General features: G+C 41.2%; 2 protein-coding genes and 1 long non-coding RNA gene across 3 annotated transcripts in view; 2 read left to right on the top strand and 1 right to left on the bottom strand.

Moving 5' to 3' along the window:
- LOC133737883 (glycine-rich cell wall structural protein 1-like) overlaps window positions 1–2,061 on the top strand; it is a 2,436-nt gene extending 375 nt beyond the window's left edge. The window contains exons 2-3 of the mRNA XM_062165359.1: window positions 1,128–1,912; window positions 2,006–2,061. Of these exons, the coding sequence (XP_062021343.1) occupies window positions 1,128–1,912; window positions 2,006–2,061 (841 nt within the window). The remainder of the gene's footprint in view (window positions 1–1,127; window positions 1,913–2,005) is intronic.
- A 3,387-nt stretch (window positions 2,062–5,448) lies between these two features.
- LOC133741146 (uncharacterized) lies at window positions 5,449–7,950 on the top strand. Its single transcript, XR_009861649.1, has 3 exons — window positions 5,449–6,147; window positions 6,852–6,930; window positions 7,893–7,950. It is a non-coding gene; the product is annotated as an uncharacterized LOC133741146 (long non-coding RNA).
- Window positions 7,951–16,656: 8,706 nt separating this feature from the next.
- On the bottom strand, window positions 16,657–17,353 carry LOC133739903 (14 kDa proline-rich protein DC2.15-like). Its single transcript, XM_062167717.1, has one exon. The coding sequence runs from the start codon at window positions 17,279–17,281 to the stop codon at window positions 16,838–16,840; it is 444 nt and encodes a 147-aa protein (XP_062023701.1). The 5' UTR covers window positions 17,282–17,353; the 3' UTR covers window positions 16,657–16,837.
- Window positions 17,354–22,402: the final 5,049 nt, after the last annotated feature.

Below are 22,402 nucleotides of genomic sequence, written 5' to 3'. Positions count from 1 at the left end.
CCTTTAATAGACTCACTTTTCGATCGCATATCTACATATTAACCGTTCAATTTTTAGGTACATATGAGTAGATCATCTCTGCAAATTTTCAGCCAAACTGTGATTTACAATTATGAACACGAACGATTCAGGTTGGACAGATTCAGTTTGTTCATTTATTTAATCTAGTTCGATAATGATCATCAATTTGGCTGAAAATTTGCTGAAGTGATCTATATATTAGGACCTAAAAACTGAATGGTCGAGATGTGGATATGCAATCGAAAAGTGAGTCTATTCAAGGAAATTCTTAGATTTTAAAATCTAAGGAGGTCCTTAGCATAGAAAGGCTGTGTGTGTGTGTGTGTGTGTGTATAGACAAACGAATATATATTTTTCACATTATATTTTCATAATTTGCAAGAACTTAACAAACTTTGAATTCATATACATGTGTTATGCAAATCTATTGATCAAATTACATGAGATATTTTTTATTCTTGATTGAAGAAAAAAAAGATTGTTGTCTAAATCTAAGCACGAGTGTATTGAAAAGAACGAAAAAAAGAAAAAAAATACATTTTTTTTAAAAGCCATAATAATTTAGAGCAATTATATTGTCGAATGATAAGATGGTCTTTTTTTTTTCAAATATTACATTACATGATTTGGTAAATAGGTGATGTATGTGTGTAGGTGACATGACATGCATGACACCTAAAATTGAGACCACAAATCTTAGACCTCATTGAGGCCAACAATCATTTTCCAACATAATTATACAACTAAATTATAACAAGAAGCGTTACAAAAGATTTATTCAGACAAACATGCTTGCCTTGTTATTGTACCAAAGTGGGCATCAGTGCCCCTACATGACTAAAAGGCAAAGGAAGACAGAGTGCAAACAAACAACATTAAGACCACTAAAACAAAGCACAAGAATAATTATCTTATGCACATTGAAAACCAGGAGGGATAGTTTTCTGGCAAGCACTAACAAGTAAGCTCAAAGCAATTGGCACGTCCAAGTTAATACCAAGTACATTGGCCTTAAGTGCGGTGCAAAGACAAAGAGCAGCCTCTGAATCAGCCAAACCTTCAAGCAGTGCACAGCAGGGACTGGTTGCTGGCGATCCAATTTGAAGGTCCACAAGCCCCAGAAGGTTTGCACAAACCCCTAACTTCAACGTGTCTCTCGGGCAAGTTTCCATAGCTGGCGCTGATGCTGGTGTTATTGGTGATGGTGCCAGTGTTGGTGGTGCTGGTATTATTGGTGCTGGTGATGGTGTTATTGGTGTTGGTGTCGGTGTTAGTGTTGGTAGTGCTGACGGTGGTATTATTGGTGTTGGTGCCAGTGTTGGTGGTGCTGGTATTATTGGTGTAGGTGCCGGTGTTAGTGGTACTGGTGATGGTGTTATTGGTGTAGGTGCCGATGTTAGTGGTGCTGGTGATGGTGTTATTGGTGTTGGTGCCGGTGTTAGTGTTGGTAGTGCTGACGGTGGTATTATTGGTGTTGGTGCCAGTGTTGGTGGTGCTGGTATTATTGGTGTAGGTGCCGGTGTTAGTGGAGCTGGTGATGGTGATGGTGTTATTGGTGTTGGTGTTGGTAGTGCTGACGGTGGTATTATTGGTGTTGGTGCCAGTGTTGGTGGTGCCGGTATCATTGGTGTTGGTGTAGGTGTTAATAGTGCTGGTGTTGGTGTTAGTGGTGCTAGTGTTATTGGTGTGGGTGCTAGTGTTGGTGCTTGTGCCGGTGTCGATGGTGCTAATGCTGGTGTTGGTGCCGGGGTCAGTGGTGCTAGTGCTGGTGTTGGTGGTGCCGGTGCTAGTACTGTCGGTGTTGGTGCCAGTATTGGTGGTGATGGTGCTGGTGTTATTGATGTTGGTGCCGGTGTTGGTGGTGTTGGGCATGGTGGTGGTGTTGGTGGTGGTAGTGGTGGTGGTGTGGGGCATGGTGGTGGTGTTGGTGGTGGTGGTGGTGGTGGTGTGGGGCATGGTGGTGGTTTTGGAGGTTCTGGTGCAGGTTTGCATGTACCGCAAGCACTAGAGAATGTTGAAGAGCAGAGAAGGACTGAATAGATGAGAAGGGTTGCAGAGAGCTTGGTAGAAGAAGCCATTGCTAAAAATGAAGTGGGATATACGAGAGGTTGTTTGGGTGCTTCATTGGAGGGAGGGGGTGCCTTGTTTTATAGGGGCGCAGATTGTGATGTTACTGTTATGGGAAGCTGATTGATTGGAAGAAAGCTGATTGATTGGAAGAGAGTGAAATTGGTTTTTTTTTTTTTTTTGGTGAATAGAAAAGAGTGAAATTGAGAGATAAGTAATACTGTACGTACCTGCGTGAAGATCTTGTAAGTTAGTGCAGGTCGATAAAGTGAAGCAATGAAATTTGTGTCTCGTCTAGTCGTCTTAGTCGACTAGCTTGTTATAGTTCCCAAAATATATATTCAATCTCACTTTTCTGCTACCATCGAAAAAAGTCAAAAACCCAACTTCACCACCCAATTAACACCTGCCACGTTGTTCATTCCCTCCTTCTTCACTCATCCACGTACCACCACCCCTCTGATACGAGTCATATGACTGAAAACCCATTAGCCCTCGTAGGTCTTAACCCTCAAACACCTTGGGTGATTCCGGAATCCACCCTTTTCTACTTCGAGGCCTCCAGCAATCTCCGAAGTCCGGAACCGCACGGTCTCCGACCACACAAAATCAAATAAGACCGTCATCTTCTGCGCACTAGGAGGTTGAGATGCTGTTGGGGTTGTGGTGGTGGTAGCTCCCATATTTCCATTTGCACAATGGGAAACATAGATCTAAACTAGGGAAATGATCCTTCAATATACCAATGCCCTAATTATTCTCTTTTTGAAAAATATAATTAATCTTCTCTCTTTCCAATAATTGAGCAAATTTGGACAGAGAGAGTTCTCTGTTTCTCGTGTTAGCCTAGATTATTATTTTTTTTTTGGCTATACCATATTGATTTCCTGCCCAAGTTGTTCCTGCTGCTGATAAGAGATTACAGAACAGAGAATTTGGAAGAAGAAATATGGGTCTGATCGATCGGGGGCTCTGTTTCTGAAAAAAGAAAGGAAGAAAATAACGAAAAACTGCTATGGTGGATAGCATTTACACAGATGGATTGTGTTCTGAATATTGATTGTGCTAGTGGGTTTGAATCTTGCTCAAAAACGTAGTTTGTTTCTATATCTTAGATTTGTCCAATGATTTTTCCGGTAACACTCCGTGTGTGCTCTTCAAGTCTTCATCAAGTGTAATACCCCGAAAAGGAAACGACGAAGGCAAATATTGGAATGGAATCAAATAATGAATATTAAATCAAAAGCAACGGCAACACCAATTTTGGTGGTTGTGCACTTGTGCAGGAAAATGACCTACAAAGTCGGTAATAGCAAGCAAATGGTACTGGGGTATCATCATTATTATTTTGTGTATTTTGTTCTGTAATGGGATATTTTCTTGTATTACAGCTTCTGGCTAGGTTGAGACAAAGATGAAGATAAGCACTTTTGGCTTCTGGTGTTCTTATTTTCTTGTATTTTGTTCTGTCATGGGGTATTCTATCAAATACTCTAATCAAATTCACATGGGATTGATACAACTGTCGGAGGCTTGGGAGTTTACAAATGGCCAATGCCCAGTGGGAAAACTTACTCTGACGCAATGAACATTGCAGATTAAATACTTGTCTACAGACTTGAGATGTTGTTGTACGTTGTTGCATTACTTTGACAAAAATGACACCGTGTATGAAATCATATTATTAATAAATAGAATTTACGATGATGGCAGGGCGTTGGTGCTGATCAGTCGGTGGTTCATATTCCATAGACCTAAAACGTCTCTGTGAGGATGTGTTCTTTGGCTGCAATCTTGATTGTATCAGGCTTATATATGTGGTTGGTTGTTTCAGACAGACCTTAGAACAATTTGGACAATGTGCTAATCAAGACCAGCTTGGTGCTTAGCCATTGCTTGAAGTTTATAGTTGCAGAGAGTACTTGGACCAACGGCTTGAAAATTTAGACCGCAACGAGGATCAAGACTAAAGACTGATGATCAACATAGTTAGCTAATTGTATAACATTCTTTAGGAAAAACTACATCGATCAAACTGTACGTAGTGTACTATAAATTCAATGGACTAATTTGTTGTTCAAAAAGAGAATTATTGCAAGCTTTACTATCTGGTCAAGTTTTTATTGGTTGGTTAACGGTGAGGCTATTTCCACCCTACCAAATGCTTTGTTCACCTTACAATTAAACTTTTATCCTGAAACTTCAAATTTCACCCTCAAATAATTTAGAAAGGAAAAAAAAAAGATATCACTATTGAAAATGTAAAACTGGAAAAGAAAAAAGAGAAAGAAAATAAGCACACCATCATGGTGCAACCCCATGCCTTCTACTTTTTTTTGCTTTTCCCTTTTTTTTTCCTCTTCTCTATCTTCTCCCTTCATCAGCTACTGTGACGTAGAATCAAACACGGGTCACATGAAGTAGAACAAAATAATACTAACCAACAATTCTTTTCACTTGCTGCTATAGCTTAAAAATTTCATCTAACTAATTGTTTGGTAGACTAGCAATGAAGAAGCTGAGATGATAATTTTTTTTTTTTTTTAGTATAGAAAGCTAAGATGATAATTGGGATGTATGTGGGGTAAAATTTTATTTATCCATAAAATTGTGCTTAGCTACAATTATTTTTTCTGTTAATGTACTTAAGGACAATTTTGGGTTTTTTTTAAAAAAAAAATTGATTGTAGGGTGAACAAAGCATTTAGTAGGGTGGAAATAGTAGCACCCGTTGGTTAATTGCTAAGCTTTCGTTCCAAATTTTTAATATCAAATTGGTATCTGAACAGGATATCAGAATCAATCTCCTTTTATGGCATGTTTATTTACTTGGAATGGAAAATAATCATGAATCAGAGACAAGTGGAATGGGAGAATAAATAAATCGGTGTTGATTCAGGTTGATTTGATTTCTAAACCCATCTCCCTCCTTCGTAATCAAATTCCTGAGTATTCAGGAATCGATTCCTGATAAGGAGGTGAGACCTACACCCATTCGGATTCCTCCATGTGTTAGTAAACGCATGAATACTTTTACCCGGAATCATTCCAATTATTTTATGTGTTAGTAAACGCAAGAATACTTTTACCCCGTAATCATTCCCTCTCATTCCAAATAAGCAGGGGCGGAACTAAAGTAAGGCCTGATGTAATACCCGGTTGTTTTCTTTAATCAAACTAAAAACATAATTATGGCATTGCTTTACTTTACATGATGGCAGCGCTTTACCTTTCATGATTTCAATGCTTTAACTTTCATGATTAAGCATAATTGATACGGCTTTTTGACCACGTTCTTAGCTAGAATGAAGCTCCGGCATAAGCACTTCATTTTCTCTCCAAAAAAAAAAGAAAAACATATCTTTTCTCTCTCTCTCTCCCTTCCAAAGCCACCGAAACAGAGCAAGTTTCTCCAGCCTTGTTCTCCCTTCATCGACCATCTCTAGACGTCGGACCACTCCCCTTGGCTTCGCCTTGGGTCGCTTTACCTGCTGGACGTCGTCATCCCCTCCGGCACAGCCTCAAAGTCCGGCAAACCAGCTCGATCCGGTTGCACCCGAAAACGAAACAACTCATCCTCCTCGTGTTTCCGGCCACCAATTCCCCCCAAACTTCATCCTCGAGCTCGCCTCAACGTCCTGAAGCTCCCAGAAGTAACCTTGCGCGGCGGCACGGCCGGCAGCGACGGCGGCGACCCCGAGTCCGGTTTAGCTCGTTTTCGTTCCAAACTCGATATCTCGAGCTACAGAGCACCATTTCACTTGATTCTTGGCTCATTGAGCTCGCCTCATCTTCCTATACAAGCACCAAGAAGGATCGGAACTGGATCGAACGTTTTCACGTTCGTCGGAGCTCGACCCGTGCGGATCGAACAACCAACCTTCGGATCAAGATATCTCGAGCTATACACGATCGTTTCTTGTGATTCTTGGCTTGTTGAGTTCATAAGGAAGTTCTGAACAATTCTCCAGAAGGGATCGAGGCGTGAGGTTGTAGTTTTCACGTCGATTTTGGAGCTCGCCGGTTTCTGGAAAAATTCCGGCCACCGACTGATTTTTGGTACATTTCGATCCCTTCCTGTCATTTTTTGGTCTTGTGCTAGTTATGAAAAGTGTCCAGAATGAGAAAACGAAGGGGACAAGCACAGCCCCGATACCAATTGTGGTGGTCGGCGGTGGCTCTGTCCCTAACTCCGGCGGCCCTTTCCGGCCACCTCCGGAGGTCAAAAATTTAGTTTTTGTCCATTTTATGATTTTATGTTTCGATACGATCATTTCGGCGTATTATACGCATTTTTCGGTTATCGTATGAATTAGTTATGAATTTTGAGATTTCGATCGATTTCGATCGTTAGATTTATGATCTGTGGAATTAGGACCGTCAGATGAACCTATAATTTTGATATGATGATCGTATGACTGCCCCAGAGGCTTTGTGTGGTCATGGGCGAAGATCCGACCGTTGGATCTTCGTATAATTGCTAAACAGTGATTAGGGAGGCGATTCGTGAGAATCCGTCCGTTGGATTTTCGTATAAATTAGCGGAGATGTTAGTAAGGACGATTCAGGAAGATCTGACCGTTGGATCTTCGTAATGATTTTTGGAGGATGATCCTAAAGGCGATCTGTGAGGATCCGACCGTTGGATCATCATTTGATTTCGATCCGACTGTTGGATCATCATTTAATTTCGATCCGACCGTTGGTTTGTCGTTTGATTTTGTCTTTGAGTTATTGGCTAAGTTAAGGTCATGTTTGATTAGGTGATCGACGGTTGGATTTGGCGGACGATTCGTGAAATTGTATTTTGAGCTGTTAAGAAGACGCAGCGGGAATTTAGAGGTGAGTAAACCTCACGTGGTTCATATTACGAACCGAATAAATTTAATTACCTTATTTTGTCGTAATTGCGTGAAAATATTTATGAAATAAATATTTGTTTTAAAATCATATGGACTTGATCAACTACGGTCCATGGGTAAGTAAAATGATTTTTACTATACAAATGAATTTCTCGGTTTTATTGCATGTGAACTATAGTTGGTATTAGTGATTATCCCTGAGCGGATATTTACGTATATATATATTTACGTGATTATATGTGAATGGTGTGACATTGAAGAGTGTGAAATTGGGATGATTAAATTATTATGAATTGACATGTGACTTACCATATTTATATGTGATGAACATGATTGATGAGTTCTTGTTAATATTCATGATTTACATTGGAGGATGTATAGAGTTAGAGAATGTAGGGTTCTGAGGATGAGGTGTCCGAAGTTCGACGGTTAAGGATAACCGGAGTGTTTGTGTACTGAGGACGGGGATGTCCAAGGTGCGACGGTTTATTATTAACCGAAGTTGTGTGCTGAGGACGGGGATGTCCAAAGCGCGACGGTTTATTATTAACCGAAGTATATGGTGCTGAGGACGGGGATGTCCAAAGCGCGACGGTTATAGTGTTAACCGAAGTATTTTTGCCGTTGCTTGACCCTAGGCCAAGGTGTCAGAGGTAACGAGGCAGTTAGAGCTCTAACGTGTTATGGGATGGGACCAAAGTGGTGATAGTGTTGTGAGATAGGACCAAAAATGGTGATAGTGTTGTGTGATAAGACCAAAGTGGTGATATTGAATGGGTTTGACGTTTGCGTCGTGGATGTTGAGATTGTTGGTTGTGTTGTTGAGTTATAAGAATTGTAATTTAAAATCAACAGTTCTTTCTTGTTTACTCATACTGGCTGTAAAAAGCTTACCGGGTTTTGTGTTGTTGCAACTCCCGATACACTATTCAAATTGTGTAGCGGGAAATCCTACAGGTCAGGAGAACCAGGACGGTGATCGGGCTGCTTAGAGTAGTGTTATGTAAATTACAGCATTATATTGTGAGGTGTGTTATGCTCATTTAGAGCTTTGCAATTTTACTTTGTAAGAGTGAATTGTAATAATTAACTCGAGGTTTTCGAGTTTTTGTGTTGAGTGGCGAGTGGTGTGTTTGTTTGTGAGAAAAAAATTCAGAACGTTATTTGTATTAATTGTTTATTCATGTTTCGGATTTGAATTGGTTATTCAAAATTCGGGGCGTGACAGTTTGGTATCAAAGCGTAAGGTGCATATTTGGTGATGTGTCAATACTTTCCGAGTGATGGCCCGTCTGCAGCGGATCCCCATCGTGTGCTCTTCGGTATTGGCTAAGTCATTGGGTATGTGTGAGTGTTAGGAGTCGTTTAGGCCGCTAAGTAGTCTTAGGAACGTGAATACTTTTCTTGTAGTATCGACTTGGTTAATATGGACTAGTATTGACTTATACTATGTTGAGTGTTATACATGTATTAACCAAACATACTATGCTTCCTAGGTAATGGAAATTCCGAGGGGTGGGCCTAGACGTCGTGGTGGGGGTGTAAGAGATGGTAGAACTGGTGATAGAGACAGGTTCCGTCCCATAGAGGAGCTTTATGATGATGATGTAGAGTCTTCTATCGGTGTACAACCTACTCCGCCCATGGGTGAAATGGCTGACCCTGGTCGCCTGTTGAGATTGGCTAGAGACATTAATCATCTGGGAGCAGCCAAGTTTCATGGAAGCATGGATTACATGGTGGCTGATCAATGGGTCGAGGATATGGAGAATTATTTTGAGATGATGGACTGTAATGAGATCGAAAAGAGGAAGTTAGCCACTTTCATGCTAAAGGGTGAGGCTAGGGTGTGGTGGAATTGTATGCAAAAGACCATTGATGTGACCACCCTGACTTGGGATGGTTTTGTGAGACTATTCCGAGAGAAGTACTTTCCAGCTTCAGTGAGAGAAAAATTGGAACGGGAGTTCCTCTCACTAACACAAGGGAAGATGACGGTGACAGAGTATGAGGCAGAGTTCTCTAGGCTATATAGGTTTGTGAAATCAATGGATGCTGAGGATTTGGCCAAGAAGTTTCAGCGGGGGTTGAATGCTTCCATTGAGCGTGATGTGGCCATTTTGGAACTGAAGGTCATGAAGGAAATTCTAGCAAAGGCTCTGATCATTGAGCAACAGAACTTGATTCATAAGGAGAAGGAAACAGCTGAGAGGGATTTTCAGGGAAAGGGAAAGGCAGTGGCAGGTAACAGTGGATCCAGAGACTTTAGGGGTGGATACTGGAAGAGACAAAAGACTCAGTTCCACCATCAGGCCCCAGCTAGAGTAGCAGCAGCTCCTCTTCCTCCTATTCGGGCCGTACCTGTCAGACAAGTTGCAGCTGCAGCGCCTGTGAGATGTTATAACTGCGATGAGTTGGGTCATCTCTCTAGGGCTTGCACTAAACCCAGGGCTAAGGGATGCTTTCGTTGCGGACAGACTGGACACCTTGCCAAGGACTGTACTCGACCCCGTGTTGGAGGACAGGGTAATCAGCAAAGGCTCTTACCTCCAGTACCAGCTAGAGTCTTTGCAATCGGTCAGAGAGGCACTGGGGTGGAAGGTACCTTATCTGTTTATAACTATCTTGCTAGAGTATTGTTTGATACGGGAGCCTCCCACTCTTTCATATCTAGTTCAGTAGTGGATGTGTTGGGATTGATTGTCATGCCTCTTACTAGATCATTATGTGTTACATCACCTCTGGGTGTGTCTCTTGAGCTGGATATGTTTTGTGATGATTGCCCTATTGGGATAGGTGGTAGAGAGTTCTCTGCATCATTGATTGTGATTCCGGATCACACATATGATGTGATTTTGGGTATGGATTGGTTGAGCCCGAACCATGCATTGATTGATTGCTTTAGGATGATTGTGTCCTTCCGTATTCCTGGACAACCGGTGTTTCATTACCGTTGTCTGAGGTCCGACGTTGCCATGAGGGCAGGGATTTTGGCTCATATTGAGTCAGGGAGTAGTATTTCTGAGATTACAGGGATTCCTGTAGTTTCAGAATATGCTGATGTGTTTAAGGAGATACCAGGGTTGCCTCCAAAAAGGGTAATGGACTTCTCCATTGATGTGATACCAGGTACTGCTCCTGTATCGAAAGCACCCTATCGGATGGCTCCAGCTGAACTTCAGGAGTTGAAAGTTCAGATTGATGGATTACTGGCTCAGGGGTTCATACAGGCTAGTGTATCTCCTTGGGGTGCACCAGTGCTGTTTGTGAAGAAGAAGGATAATTCACTTCGATTATGTGTGGATTATCGACAGCTGAACAAGGTGACCATCAAGAACAGGTACCCTTTACCTAGGATTGATGACTTGTTCGATCAGCTTAGAGAGGCTACTGTGTTCTCAAAGATTGATTTGAGATCTGGATATCACCAGTTAAGGGTGAAGGATGAGGATATTCCGAAAACGGCGTTCAGGACCAGGTATGGACATTTTGAGTTCCTTGTCATGCCTTTTGGCCTAACTAATGCACCAGCAGCATTCATGGACTTAATGAACCGTACGTTCAGTCCTTATTTGGATCAATTTGTTGTAGTGTTCGTGGACGACATCTTGATTTATTCAAGGTCGTCTAATGAGCATGAGGAGCATTTGCGGATTGTACTACAGACGCTGAGAGAGAAGAAATTGTTTGCCAAGTTTGAGAAGTGCGACTTTTGGCAAAAGGAAGTCAAGTTCCTTGGTCATGTAGTTTCGAAGGATGGAGTTTCGGTAGATCCTTCGAAGGTGGAAGCGGTGATGAGTTGGAGTCGCCCTACCACCGTTACGGAAATCCGTAGCTTCCTTGGATTGGCAGGGTATTACAGGCGATTCATTGAGGGGTTTTCTGGTATTGCTTCAGCTTTGACCAAATTGACAAGGAAGGACGCTCAGTTCTTATGGACGGATGAATGTGAGAAGGCTTTCAACGAGCTGAAGACCAGGTTGACTACAGCACCAGTGTTGACTATTCCTACTAGCGGTGGTGGTTTAGTTATTTACAGTGATGCATCTCATCAGGGTTTGGGGTGTGTGTTGATGCAGAATGGTGGTGTTGTTGCTTATGGCTCTAGACAACTGAAGGTTCATGAGCGGAATTACCCCACTCATGATCTAGAGCTAGCTGCAGTGGTGTTTGCCTTGAAGATTTGGAGACACTATTTGTATGGTGAGAAGTTCGAACTCTTTTCTGATCATAAGAGTCTGAAATATCTATTCTCCCAAAAGGAGTTGAACATGAGGCAGAGGAGATGGATGGAGCTCATCAAAGACTATGATTTCACTTTGGAGTATCATCCTGGAAAGGCCAACGTAGTGGCAGATGCTTTGAGTAGGAAGCCCCGAGTAATCATGGCATCGCTTATGGTACAGGAGTGGCTCATGTTGGAAGCTGCATCCGAATTTGATCTTATGCCCACAAGAGGTGGACATGAAATCTTTCTCGGTAGTATGACCTTACAGTCTACCTTGATTTCCAGGATCATTCAGGGTCAGGCACTTGATGAATTTGCCCAGGCGAGGATTGCGGAGATGACTGCTAATCCTAATGTGGAGGGCCCTTCTGAGTGGGCTACTAGAGCAGATGGGGGGTTGAGATTTCGAGGAAGATTGTATGTTCCAAGTGTTGATAACCTCAAGGAGGAGGTCATGCGGGAAGCTCATAGATCTCGATACACGATACATCCAGGTGGTACTAAAATGTATATGGACCTACGAAGACAATTTTGGTGGTATGGAATGAAGAGGGATGTGGCGGAACATGTGTCGAAGTGTCTTACATGTCAGCGAGTGAAGGCAGAACATCAGAGGCCTGCAGGGATGCTACAACCATTACCGATTCCTGTGTGGAAATGGGAAGATATCTCCATGGACTTTGTGACTGGATTGCCTAGGTCCAGGCAAGGTTATGACTCAATTTGGGTGATTGTGGACCGATTGACGAAGTCTGCACATTTCCTTCCTGTGGCAAAAACTTACTCAGGGGATGCGTTGTGTAAGATGTATGTGAATGAGATAGTAAGGCTGCATGGTGTGCCTGTTACAATTGTTTCTGATCGGGATGCTCGTTTCACTTCAGACTTTTGGCGTAGATTCCATAAGGCATTGGGCACAGCTTTAGCTATGAGCACCGCATTTCATCCACAGACAGATGGGCAAACTGAGAGAGTGAATCAGGTGATGGAGGATATGCTTAGAGCTTGTGTGATGGACTTTAAGGGAAGTTGGGCGGATCACCTACCATTGATAGAGTTTGCCTACAACAACAGTTATCACGCCAGCATCGGCATGGCCCCGTATGAGGCTCTTTATGGTAGGCCATGTAGAACTCCTATCTGTTGGACAGAAGTAGGGGAGAAGGGACTCTTTGGTCCTGCACTTGTGCTGGAGACTACAGAGAAGATCACTACTATTCGGGATAGGATCCAAATAGCACAAAGTAGACAGAAGAGTTATGCAGACTTGAAGAGGAGACCAGTTGAATTCGAGACGGGTGATTACGTATTCTTGAAGGTCTCACCTATGAAAGGCGTAGTGAGATTTGGCAAGAAGGGAAAACTCGCACCAAGGTATGTTGGACCCTTTGAGATTCTAGAAAGGGTTGGGAAAGTGGCATATCGTCTTGCCTTACCTGTTAGCATGTCTGGTGTACACAATGTCTTTCATGTGTCTATGCTCAGGAAGTACGTCCGAGATGAGTCCCATGTAATTGATCATGGTACGATTGAGGTAAACACGGATGTAACCTTTGTGGTTGAACCTGTTCGTATCTTAGATAGGTCTACGAAGAAGCTTCGTAGGAAGGAGGTTAATCTTGTGAAGGTGCTGTGGAGTCATCATGACGAGGGTGATGCATCATGGGAGTTAGAGTCTGACATGAGAGTGAAGTATCCACAGCTCTTTGTGGAATTGGGTGCTTGAATTTCGGGACGAAATTCCTTTAAGGGGGGTAGATTGTAATACCCGGTTGTTTTCTTTAATCAAACTAAAAACATAATTATGGCATTGCTTTACTTTACATGATGGCAGCGCTTTACCTTTCATGATTTCAATGCTTTAACTTTCATGATTAAGCATAATTGATACGGCTTTTTGACCACGTTCTTAGCTAGAATGAAGCTCCGGCATAAGCACTTCATTTTCTCTCCAAAAAAAAAAGAAAAACATATCTTTTCTCTCTCTCTCTCCCTTCCAAAGCCACCGAAACAGAGCAAGTTTCTCCAGCCTTGTTCTCCCTTCATCGACCATCTCTAGACGTCGGACCACTCCCCTTGGCTTCGCCTTGGGTCGCTTTACCTGCTGGACGTCGTCATCCCCTCCGGCACAGCCTCAAAGTCCGGCAAACCAGCTCGATCCGGTTGCACCCGAAAACGAAACAACTCATCCTCCTCGTGTTTCCGGCCACCAATTCCCCCCAAACTTCATCCTCGAGCTCGCCTCAACGTCCTGAAGCTCCCAGAAGTAACCTTGCGCGGCGGCACGGCCGGCAGCGACGGCGGCGACCCCGAGTCCGGTTTAGCTCGTTTTCGTTCCAAACTCGATATCTCGAGCTACAGAGCACCATTTCACTTGATTCTTGGCTCATTGAGCTCGCCTCATCTTCCTATACAAGCACCAAGAAGGATCGGAACTGGATCGAACGTTTTCACGTTCGTCGGAGCTCGACCCGTGCGGATCGAACAACCAACCTTCGGATCAAGATATCTCGAGCTATACACGATCGTTTCTTGTGATTCTTGGCTTGTTGAGTTCATAAGGAAGTTCTGAACAATTCTCCAGAAGGGATCGAGGCGTGAGGTTGTAGTTTTCACGTCGATTTTGGAGCTCGCCGGTTTCTGGAAAAATTCCGGCCACCGACTGATTTTTGGTACATTTCGATCCCTTCCTGTCATTTTTTGGTCTTGTGCTAGTTATGAAAAGTGTCCAGAATGAGAAAACGAAGGGGACAAGCACAGCCCCGATACCAATTGTGGTGGTCGGCGGTGGCTCTGTCCCTAACTCCGGCGGCCCTTTCCGGCCACCTCCGGAGGTCAAAAATTTAGTTTTTGTCCATTTTATGATTTTATGTTTCGATACGATCATTTCGGCGTATTATACGCATTTTTCGGTTATCGTATGAATTAGTTATGAATTTTGAGATTTCGATCGATTTCGATCGTTAGATTTATGATCTGTGGAATTAGGACCGTCAGATGAACCTATAATTTTGATATGATGATCGTATGACTGCCCCAGAGGCTTTGTGTGGTCATGGGCGAAGATCCGACCGTTGGATCTTCGTATAATTGCTAAACAGTGATTAGGGAGGCGATTCGTGAGAATCCGTCCGTTGGATTTTCGTATAAATTAGCGGAGATGTTAGTAAGGACGATTCAGGAAGATCTGACCGTTGGATCTTCGTAATGATTTTTGGAGGATGATCCTAAAGGCGATCTGTGAGGATCCGACCGTTGGATCATCATTTGATTTCGATCCGACTGTTGGATCATCATTTAATTTCGATCCGACCGTTGGTTTGTCGTTTGATTTTGTCTTTGAGTTATTGGCTAAGTTAAGGTCATGTTTGATTAGGTGATCGACGGTTGGATTTGGCGGACGATTCGTGAAATTGTATTTTGAGCTGTTAAGAAGACGCAGCGGGAATTTAGAGGTGAGTAAACCTCACGTGGTTCATATTACGAACCGAATAAATTTAATTACCTTATTTTGTCGTAATTGCGTGAAAATATTTATGAAATAAATATTTGTTTTAAAATCATATGGACTTGATCAACTACGGTCCATGGGTAAGTAAAATGATTTTTACTATACAAATGAATTTCTCGGTTTTATTGCATGTGAACTATAGTTGGTATTAGTGATTATCCCTGAGCGGATATTTACGTATATATATATTTACGTGATTATATGTGAATGGTGTGACATTGAAGAGTGTGAAATTGGGATGATTAAATTATTATGAATTGACATGTGACTTACCATATTTATATGTGATGAACATGATTGATGAGTTCTTGTTAATATTCATGATTTACATTGGAGGATGTATAGAGTTAGAGAATGTAGGGTTCTGAGGATGAGGTGTCCGAAGTTCGACGGTTAAGGATAACCGGAGTGTTTGTGTACTGAGGACGGGGATGTCCAAGGTGCGACGGTTTATTATTAACCGAAGTTGTGTGCTGAGGACGGGGATGTCCAAAGCGCGACGGTTTATTATTAACCGAAGTATATGGTGCTGAGGACGGGGATGTCCAAAGCGCGACGGTTATAGTGTTAACCGAAGTATTTTTGCCGTTGCTTGACCCTAGGCCAAGGTGTCAGAGGTAACGAGGCAGTTAGAGCTCTAACGTGTTATGGGATGGGACCAAAGTGGTGATAGTGTTGTGAGATAGGACCAAAAATGGTGATAGTGTTGTGTGATAAGACCAAAGTGGTGATATTGAATGGGTTTGACGTTTGCGTCGTGGATGTTGAGATTGTTGGTTGTGTTGTTGAGTTATAAGAATTGTAATTTAAAATCAACAGTTCTTTCTTGTTTACTCATACTGGCTGTAAAAAGCTTACCGGGTTTTGTGTTGTTGCAACTCCCGGTACACTATTCAAATTGTGTAGCGGGAAATCCTACAGGTCAGGAGAACCAGGACGGTGATCGGGCTGCTTAGAGTAGTGTTATGTGAATTACAGCATTATATTGTGAGGTGTGTTATGCTCATTTAGAGCTTTGCAATTTTACTTTGTAAGAGTGAATTGTAATAATTAACTCGAGGTTTTCGAGTTTTTGTGTTGAGTGGCGAGTGGTGTGTTTGTTTGTGAGAAAAAAATTCAGAACGTTATTTGTATTAATTGTTTATTCATGTTTCGGATTTGAATTGGTTATTCAAAATTCGGGGCGTGACACCTGAGGGGGTCTGGACCCCCCCCTCCCCCAACATGTATCCATCCATTTCTTCACTAGTTCAACTATTTCTCATATAACTGTATAACATTTGACCTTAATTCAATCACTTGAACCCCCCCCCCCCCCCAACCAATGGCAGCAACACAACTAATGAAAAATTGAACCACGTGGTGTGGTGTGTTGGTCGAGCGGCCTAGTCTGGAACCCCCAAGTCTAGCGTTCGAATCTCAGCTCCACCCCGTGGCCAGCAGATTTGAGGGACCTAGGTTGATTAAACACCAAAGGTTCGTGCGTCTACGGTGCAGTGATTAGTCCGGCTACGCTGGGATACACTGCATGAGGGTGTGTGTGGTTACTACTGTCGTCCAAACCTCAAAAAAAAAAAAACTAATGAAAAACTGAACAAAATAATTTAGAATTAATAGTACTTAATGTCTTAATGTATACTAATTACCCAATTTATAAATGTTGCTTAGATTTAGAATATTTTGTCATTAATTATCATTGATGTCTAGCTTGTTCAATTGTTTTATTATTAGCAAACTTAATAAGGTGCGTCCGAGTTGTTAAATTTAACATTATTATTCTCTATACTCATGTTTTATACCCCAACCCCCCCCCCCCCCCGTTTCAAATCCTGGTTTTGCCCCTGCAAGTAAGTAAATGTCCCCTTAATCAGTGCTCATCTTAATCCCCGATTTCCCTTCAGGGATTTTTTTTGTTGTTGTTCTTGTTGTCTTTCTCAAAAGAAACAAAAGAAGAGAAGAAATGATCATATGTAAAGTCATGGAGATTTAAGTAGACAAAGCATAATAAATACTACAAAATTACAAGGAGCGTTACAGAAGATTTATTCAGGCAAACAGGCTTGCCTTGTTATTATACCAGATTAGGCATCACTCTCCAAACAAACCCCAACATTAAGACCACTGAAACAAAGCACAAGAATAATAATCTTATTCGCATTTAAAACCAGGAGGGACAGTTTTCTGGCAAGCACTAACAAGCAAATTCAAAGCAATTGGAACGTCCAAGTTAATACCAAGCACATTGGCCTTAAGCGCGGTGCAAAGACAAAGAGCAGCCTCCAAATCAACCAAGCCTTTAAGCAGTGCACAGCAGGGACTGGTTGCTGGCGATCCAATTTGAACGTTCACGAGTCCCAGAAGGTCTGCACAAACCCCTAACTTCAACGTGTCTCTCGGGCAAGTTTCCATAGCTGGTGCTGGTGTTGGTTTTATTGGTGTTGTTGGTACCGGTGTTATTGGTGTTGGTTTTGGTTTTGGTTTTGGGGTTTTAGGTGCAGGCTTGCATGTGCCGCAAGCACTGGAGAATGTTGAAGAGTAGAGAAGGACTGAGAAGACGAGAAGGGTTGCAGAGAGATTGGTAGAAGAAGCCATTGCTGAAAGTGATCGAAGTGGGATATTAATGGGTTGTTTGGGTGCTTCACTGGAGGGAGGGGATGCCTTGTTTTATAGGCGAGAAGATGGTGAGGTTTAGCAATGAAGTTGTTTTGAGAATCTGATTGATTGGAAGAGAGTGAAAAAAAGAGATATGTGATACTGTACCAGCTGAAATTAGCTAGTTATTATTTGTAAGTTAGTGCATGTTGATCAAGTGAAGCAATCTAATTTGGGTTATCTTCTTAGTCGACTAGCTAGTTGTGATGTTTTAGGTACCAAACTAGATATTCTCGATCAGTTTCCCACTACCCTTTGAATACTGAAATTTTTGTACATCAAACGATGATCGATTAACCAAAGGTGACGCAGCACGAGCGAGAAAGTTCTAAAACTCGATCAAAACCTTAGCACACCAATCGGATATAAACGGATAAACCCTCAGCTCCTTGTTGATTAAGGATTTAGGAGTATCCGTAGGCATAGCTGGGTATAGAGCACAGATCCCAAATTAGCGAAAATATGAATATATATAGCAAGTTTGCACTGGTAATATTATTTAGAGAGTAATGAGATTTTTAACAAACATCCAAGATAGACTATCAATCTACACTTACGGTAAAGTGGAGTCTTAATCACATGTGCAGTAAAACTTGGCAAAATAACTTGACACGTATCCAGCTAGCAAGATATTTTTACACCGATATCATACTATAATTTGTACATATACACATTACGTGTCTATTGATTTTTCCGGTAACACACCATGTGGAGCTCACCATGAAATGTAACACCCGAAAAGGAAACTACAAAGGCCATTGGAACGGAATCTAATTAGAAGAATCGATCCGGAGCAACAGCAACACCAATTTTGGTGTTTGTGCAGGAAAATGACGTACTAAGTCGGTAGTACAAAGCAATTTGCACTGGGGTATTAACGCTGATGGCTTACAGCTCTTTGGCTAGGTTGAGATAAAGATGAAGCTAATTAAGCACCTACCTTTGGCTTCTGGTGTTCTCATTTTCTTGTATTTTGTTCTGTAATGAGATATTCCAACAAATACTGGAAAAGTGGAAAGCAATGGGGTGTAGATGCTGTTACGGTTCACATGGGCTTGACTTAAGTGTCGGGGGCAGCCGGACAGGACACTAGTGTTGCAATTTTTGTCATCAAAGAGGAAAAGAGGTTCAATTTTTCATGTACGTTGAGTAATCCAGATTCAGTTTCAGTGAATGTGGTAATTAAGAATATTAAATGTAAAGAGGAATGTACTTGTAAACTACATACTTCATATTAATAAGGATTAAATAGGTGTTATTCGTTAGAGATTTACTTCTCTTGGGCCAAATACGATTAATTATATATGTTGACTCTAGTATTACATAGTTAAAAATCAAAACAAATTATGACGTTTATAACTCAATCCACAATTTACCCCAATTCTACCTGCCCAGCAGTGCAGTCCTTTCACATGTGTAGACAATGAGAACAATCTAATCAATCTACTGAAGATTTGGAGCGAACCAAATAGGTCGAGTGTGTAATTGAGTACGAACATAATCCTTGGGGAAATTAGTAAGTGGTCTGATGTTCTTGTCTGTTACGGAAAACACTCAACAATCAAGTTCACCTGACGGTGATGCGTCTAAATATACTTTCGAAAAATTATCAAACGCCGATCATAATAAATACGGGTTATCAAAAGCAAAATAGATGCAATTTCCTTTGAGTTTTTTTTCGTGGAGGTCATTATCGCTGACAACTATGAATTTGTTTACAGCCTCACTCATTCGATCACCAAGGTTGAAAATCTGTACCCATTGAGGATGCCCTTGAGTATCATACTCAAGTTTGAACACTCGAAATCCTTGAGTCTTAGGTGGAATTTCGAAATTATTATCACCTATGATAAGAGACCAAGGAATTGCTAGCTGGATCCTTCTCCAATTCAAATCTGTTCTCGCGAAAAATCATGAACAATTCCTTTGATGTAGAATCTTTTCGCTAGGTGAATGTTTTCACTTCTAGTCTCTTCATACACTCCAATCCACGACGGGAGAGGACTCACTTGATATAAGGGAACTGGCAAGGCATGAAGCATGAGCTCAACCTTATACGTAGGAGGGCCGTCACCATTGGCAATATCTTGGATGTCAAACACCATTAAAAACATATAAGTATGCAAGGTCCGGCATATAATTTCCCATCAATTATATCTATATCCACAAAATTGATCCCCCGTACCAAGTACCAACTCTTGGTTGATGAGAGTGCACTCCATGATTTTTCACTAGGTCTAGAAAAGGCCAAACGTCCATTTGAACAGAGTGCAGCCACAAAACAATCACAATTCGAGCTTGTTGGAGCTGAAGAGGCAATTACCTTGCGGAAGAATGAAGGTTGATTGCTGTCGTGGCATGAAATGGTAGATTGTGAAGGGAGAAAGACTCGGGCACCTGAAATTGGATTCAAGAGGTCAAGAGGAAGTTGACGGTGGGGAAAGTAGTAATTAAGGCTTTGGTTGAATAATAAGTAGAATGACCTAGGATTCATAAAACCCTCGGGACGCCAAAATACGTTATCAACCATGATCAACCACCCTTCAATCGCACCAACGCAATTCCGTCTACTTATATATGGGGGGCATGATTTGTAAATTCTCTCTTCACTTAAGACTGAAAAAGCAATTATCTTCGATGGAGAAGGGGTGAGAAATTGAGGTGGTGCTGAAATTGCCACCCTATTCTTATCAGTAATATCAATGGCTCGCCACGAATGGCATACTGCACGAAACCTAATGGTGATCTAATGATGTGTGCATCCGTTGTTGAATCAATGGCAAGATATCTTCTGGCAATTCTTTAGACCGCCACCTGTTGCAAATCTCTTTTTTGGAATTGGAAGTTCTACAAATATGGATCCTCATTGTTCTAGGGGTTATTCTGGATGTTGTAGTACTGATCATCGGTTTGTGGCGCAATAAGAACATTAACAGAAGACGGTAGTATGCAAATATGACTTGAGAAATTCTCTTGGCAACTTGAGCCAATCTTATCCTGGTTTGCATAGAAATCGTCCGTCTAATGAAGATGGTGAGCGTTCCATGTGTGACGTATAAGCACTCAGCTACCATCACGTACGTAGTTTGTAGTAATAACAAAAATAAAAGAAGCTAATCCTGCAGCCAAATTCTTTGTTGTCTGCACATTTGGGAGCACTGCTTGTTGATTGATCGCCTTCTCTAATAACGAAAGTGTAACAGCCAGAAAAACCCTAACCCCAGAAACGTTCATGTTTCTGAAATTAAAGAGGGTAGAAAGGGGTAGAAAGACTCATGTTTGTGAATTAAGGACGTAGAATTACATCATGATTCACAAAATTAAGAACGCATATATATGCATGTAATTTCCGTATGCAAATAGATTTGGAACTCCTTTGCAGACTGTATGAAGGAAAAGATAATAATAATAAAAGAAAAAAGGTATCAATATCAAACTGGAAAATACTAGCTCTGGACGGTATTGAGGATCACAGTACAGGACCCGACAATCTGCAGTTCGTGAGCACAGCTAGTGGATCAAAATTACAACCAAGCCTGGGCTTATAGGAAAAGTCCACCCAACAATGGATAAGTGATAAGTCCACCAGGATAGAGAATTAAGAATTTCCATGCTTTACCCAAACATAGTCCATCAGATCAACCAGCAAGTTAGAACATCTGCATTGGGGACTCAAATTTGAGTCCAAATATAAAGAAATGTTGTTGTAGTGGGTTGGAAAAAATTAGACCCATTTCTGCCGGAGACCCAAATGTTGGCTCAAATTTGGTCCAAGAGACAAGGGATGATCCAAAACAAATTGGACTCAAATTTGATGGGACCCACCACGTGGGCTTTTTGGTGCATGGAAGTGGGAATGTGATCAGAAATGGCGTGGGACCCACTGTGGGCTTTCTGATTTTATTTTATTTTTATAAAATTTTGAATTTTGTTAGTAATATTACCGTTTTTCAAAGGCTTTCTAATTATTATTTTTTTTTCATTTGCCTCTTTCATTCCATACTCTCACTCTATTGTTCTTCAAATTTTTTTTATACTAATTTGTCAGGCATTTTCTTTAACTTAATTTTTTCTTATCAAATTCTTTAACTTAATTTAAGTTATATATATATATATATATATTTATTTATTTATCTAAAAATTAAAACGAACATAAAATAAAAGTCTCAAAATATGAGTATGTTCCACAGTGGAAAAATTTGTGTTTTGGACCCAAATATGAGTCTGAAAAAATGAGTTCAAAGTATGAGTCCAAAAATAAGTCTTGCACCACTGCAGCACCTAATAAAAGTAAGTCCTTTTGTATACTATTCAGATTGACTCAAATCATTATTCCAGCTTATTTGGACCCAAATTTGAGTCTAAAAAATGAGTCTTCACTGCTGATGCTCTTAATGTAAGCTTGAAGAAGCCTAGCTAGGTTTATAGTAAAACGTATGACAGTCGTGCCACGTCAAATGTTACGGATGTCAAATTAAAACCTAAATTTTTTTTATTGTATTATGAAACTACTCATATTTTATTAAAATGAAATAGTCAAAACACTCCATGCATGTGTACTAATTGGTCAACCGTACCACACAAATAGCACAGCTGCCGTACAGAAGACTCTTTTTTTGGATCAAATCATCATCCACACTTCATTCCAGCAAAAGGAAAGTTACAAGCAGGGATGCAATGTAGTACAACAGCCAAAATACCTACTTCTAACTCAAGGTCCAATCAACTAATCTGAACATTCCTTCTAAACTCTAAAGACAAAAAATAGAGCTAAACTTTCCAGAACACCAATGAGGCAATAGATGACCATAATCCGACAATGGGCCACAACATAGTTTGAACCAACGCCGGCCTACCAACTGAGTAGTGGCTCATGAAGGAATGGATGGATTTCAAAACTTTTTAATTAGTGCGGAATTAGTTTAACCATTAAACTACTAACTAAACATAAAATCCATTCCTTTAACCCATGATCTTGGCTTATTGTGATATGTATATAAACATAGCATGCATAGTAAGGAAGAACAAAGAGGGAGTTTATGTTCTACTCACCCTTGGAGC

Source organism: Rosa rugosa, chromosome 3, assembly GCF_958449725.1.
Source record: "Rosa rugosa chromosome 3, drRosRugo1.1, whole genome shotgun sequence".
Taxonomy (NCBI): Eukaryota; Viridiplantae; Streptophyta; class Magnoliopsida; order Rosales; family Rosaceae; genus Rosa; species Rosa rugosa.
This window is presented reverse-complemented; position numbering and strand designations above follow the sequence as displayed.

Coding starts and splice junctions, on each gene's coding strand:
- LOC133739903 (XM_062167717.1), bottom strand. CDS start 17,281: ATGGCTTCTTCTACCAATCTCTCTGCAACCCTTCTCGTCTTCTCAGTC.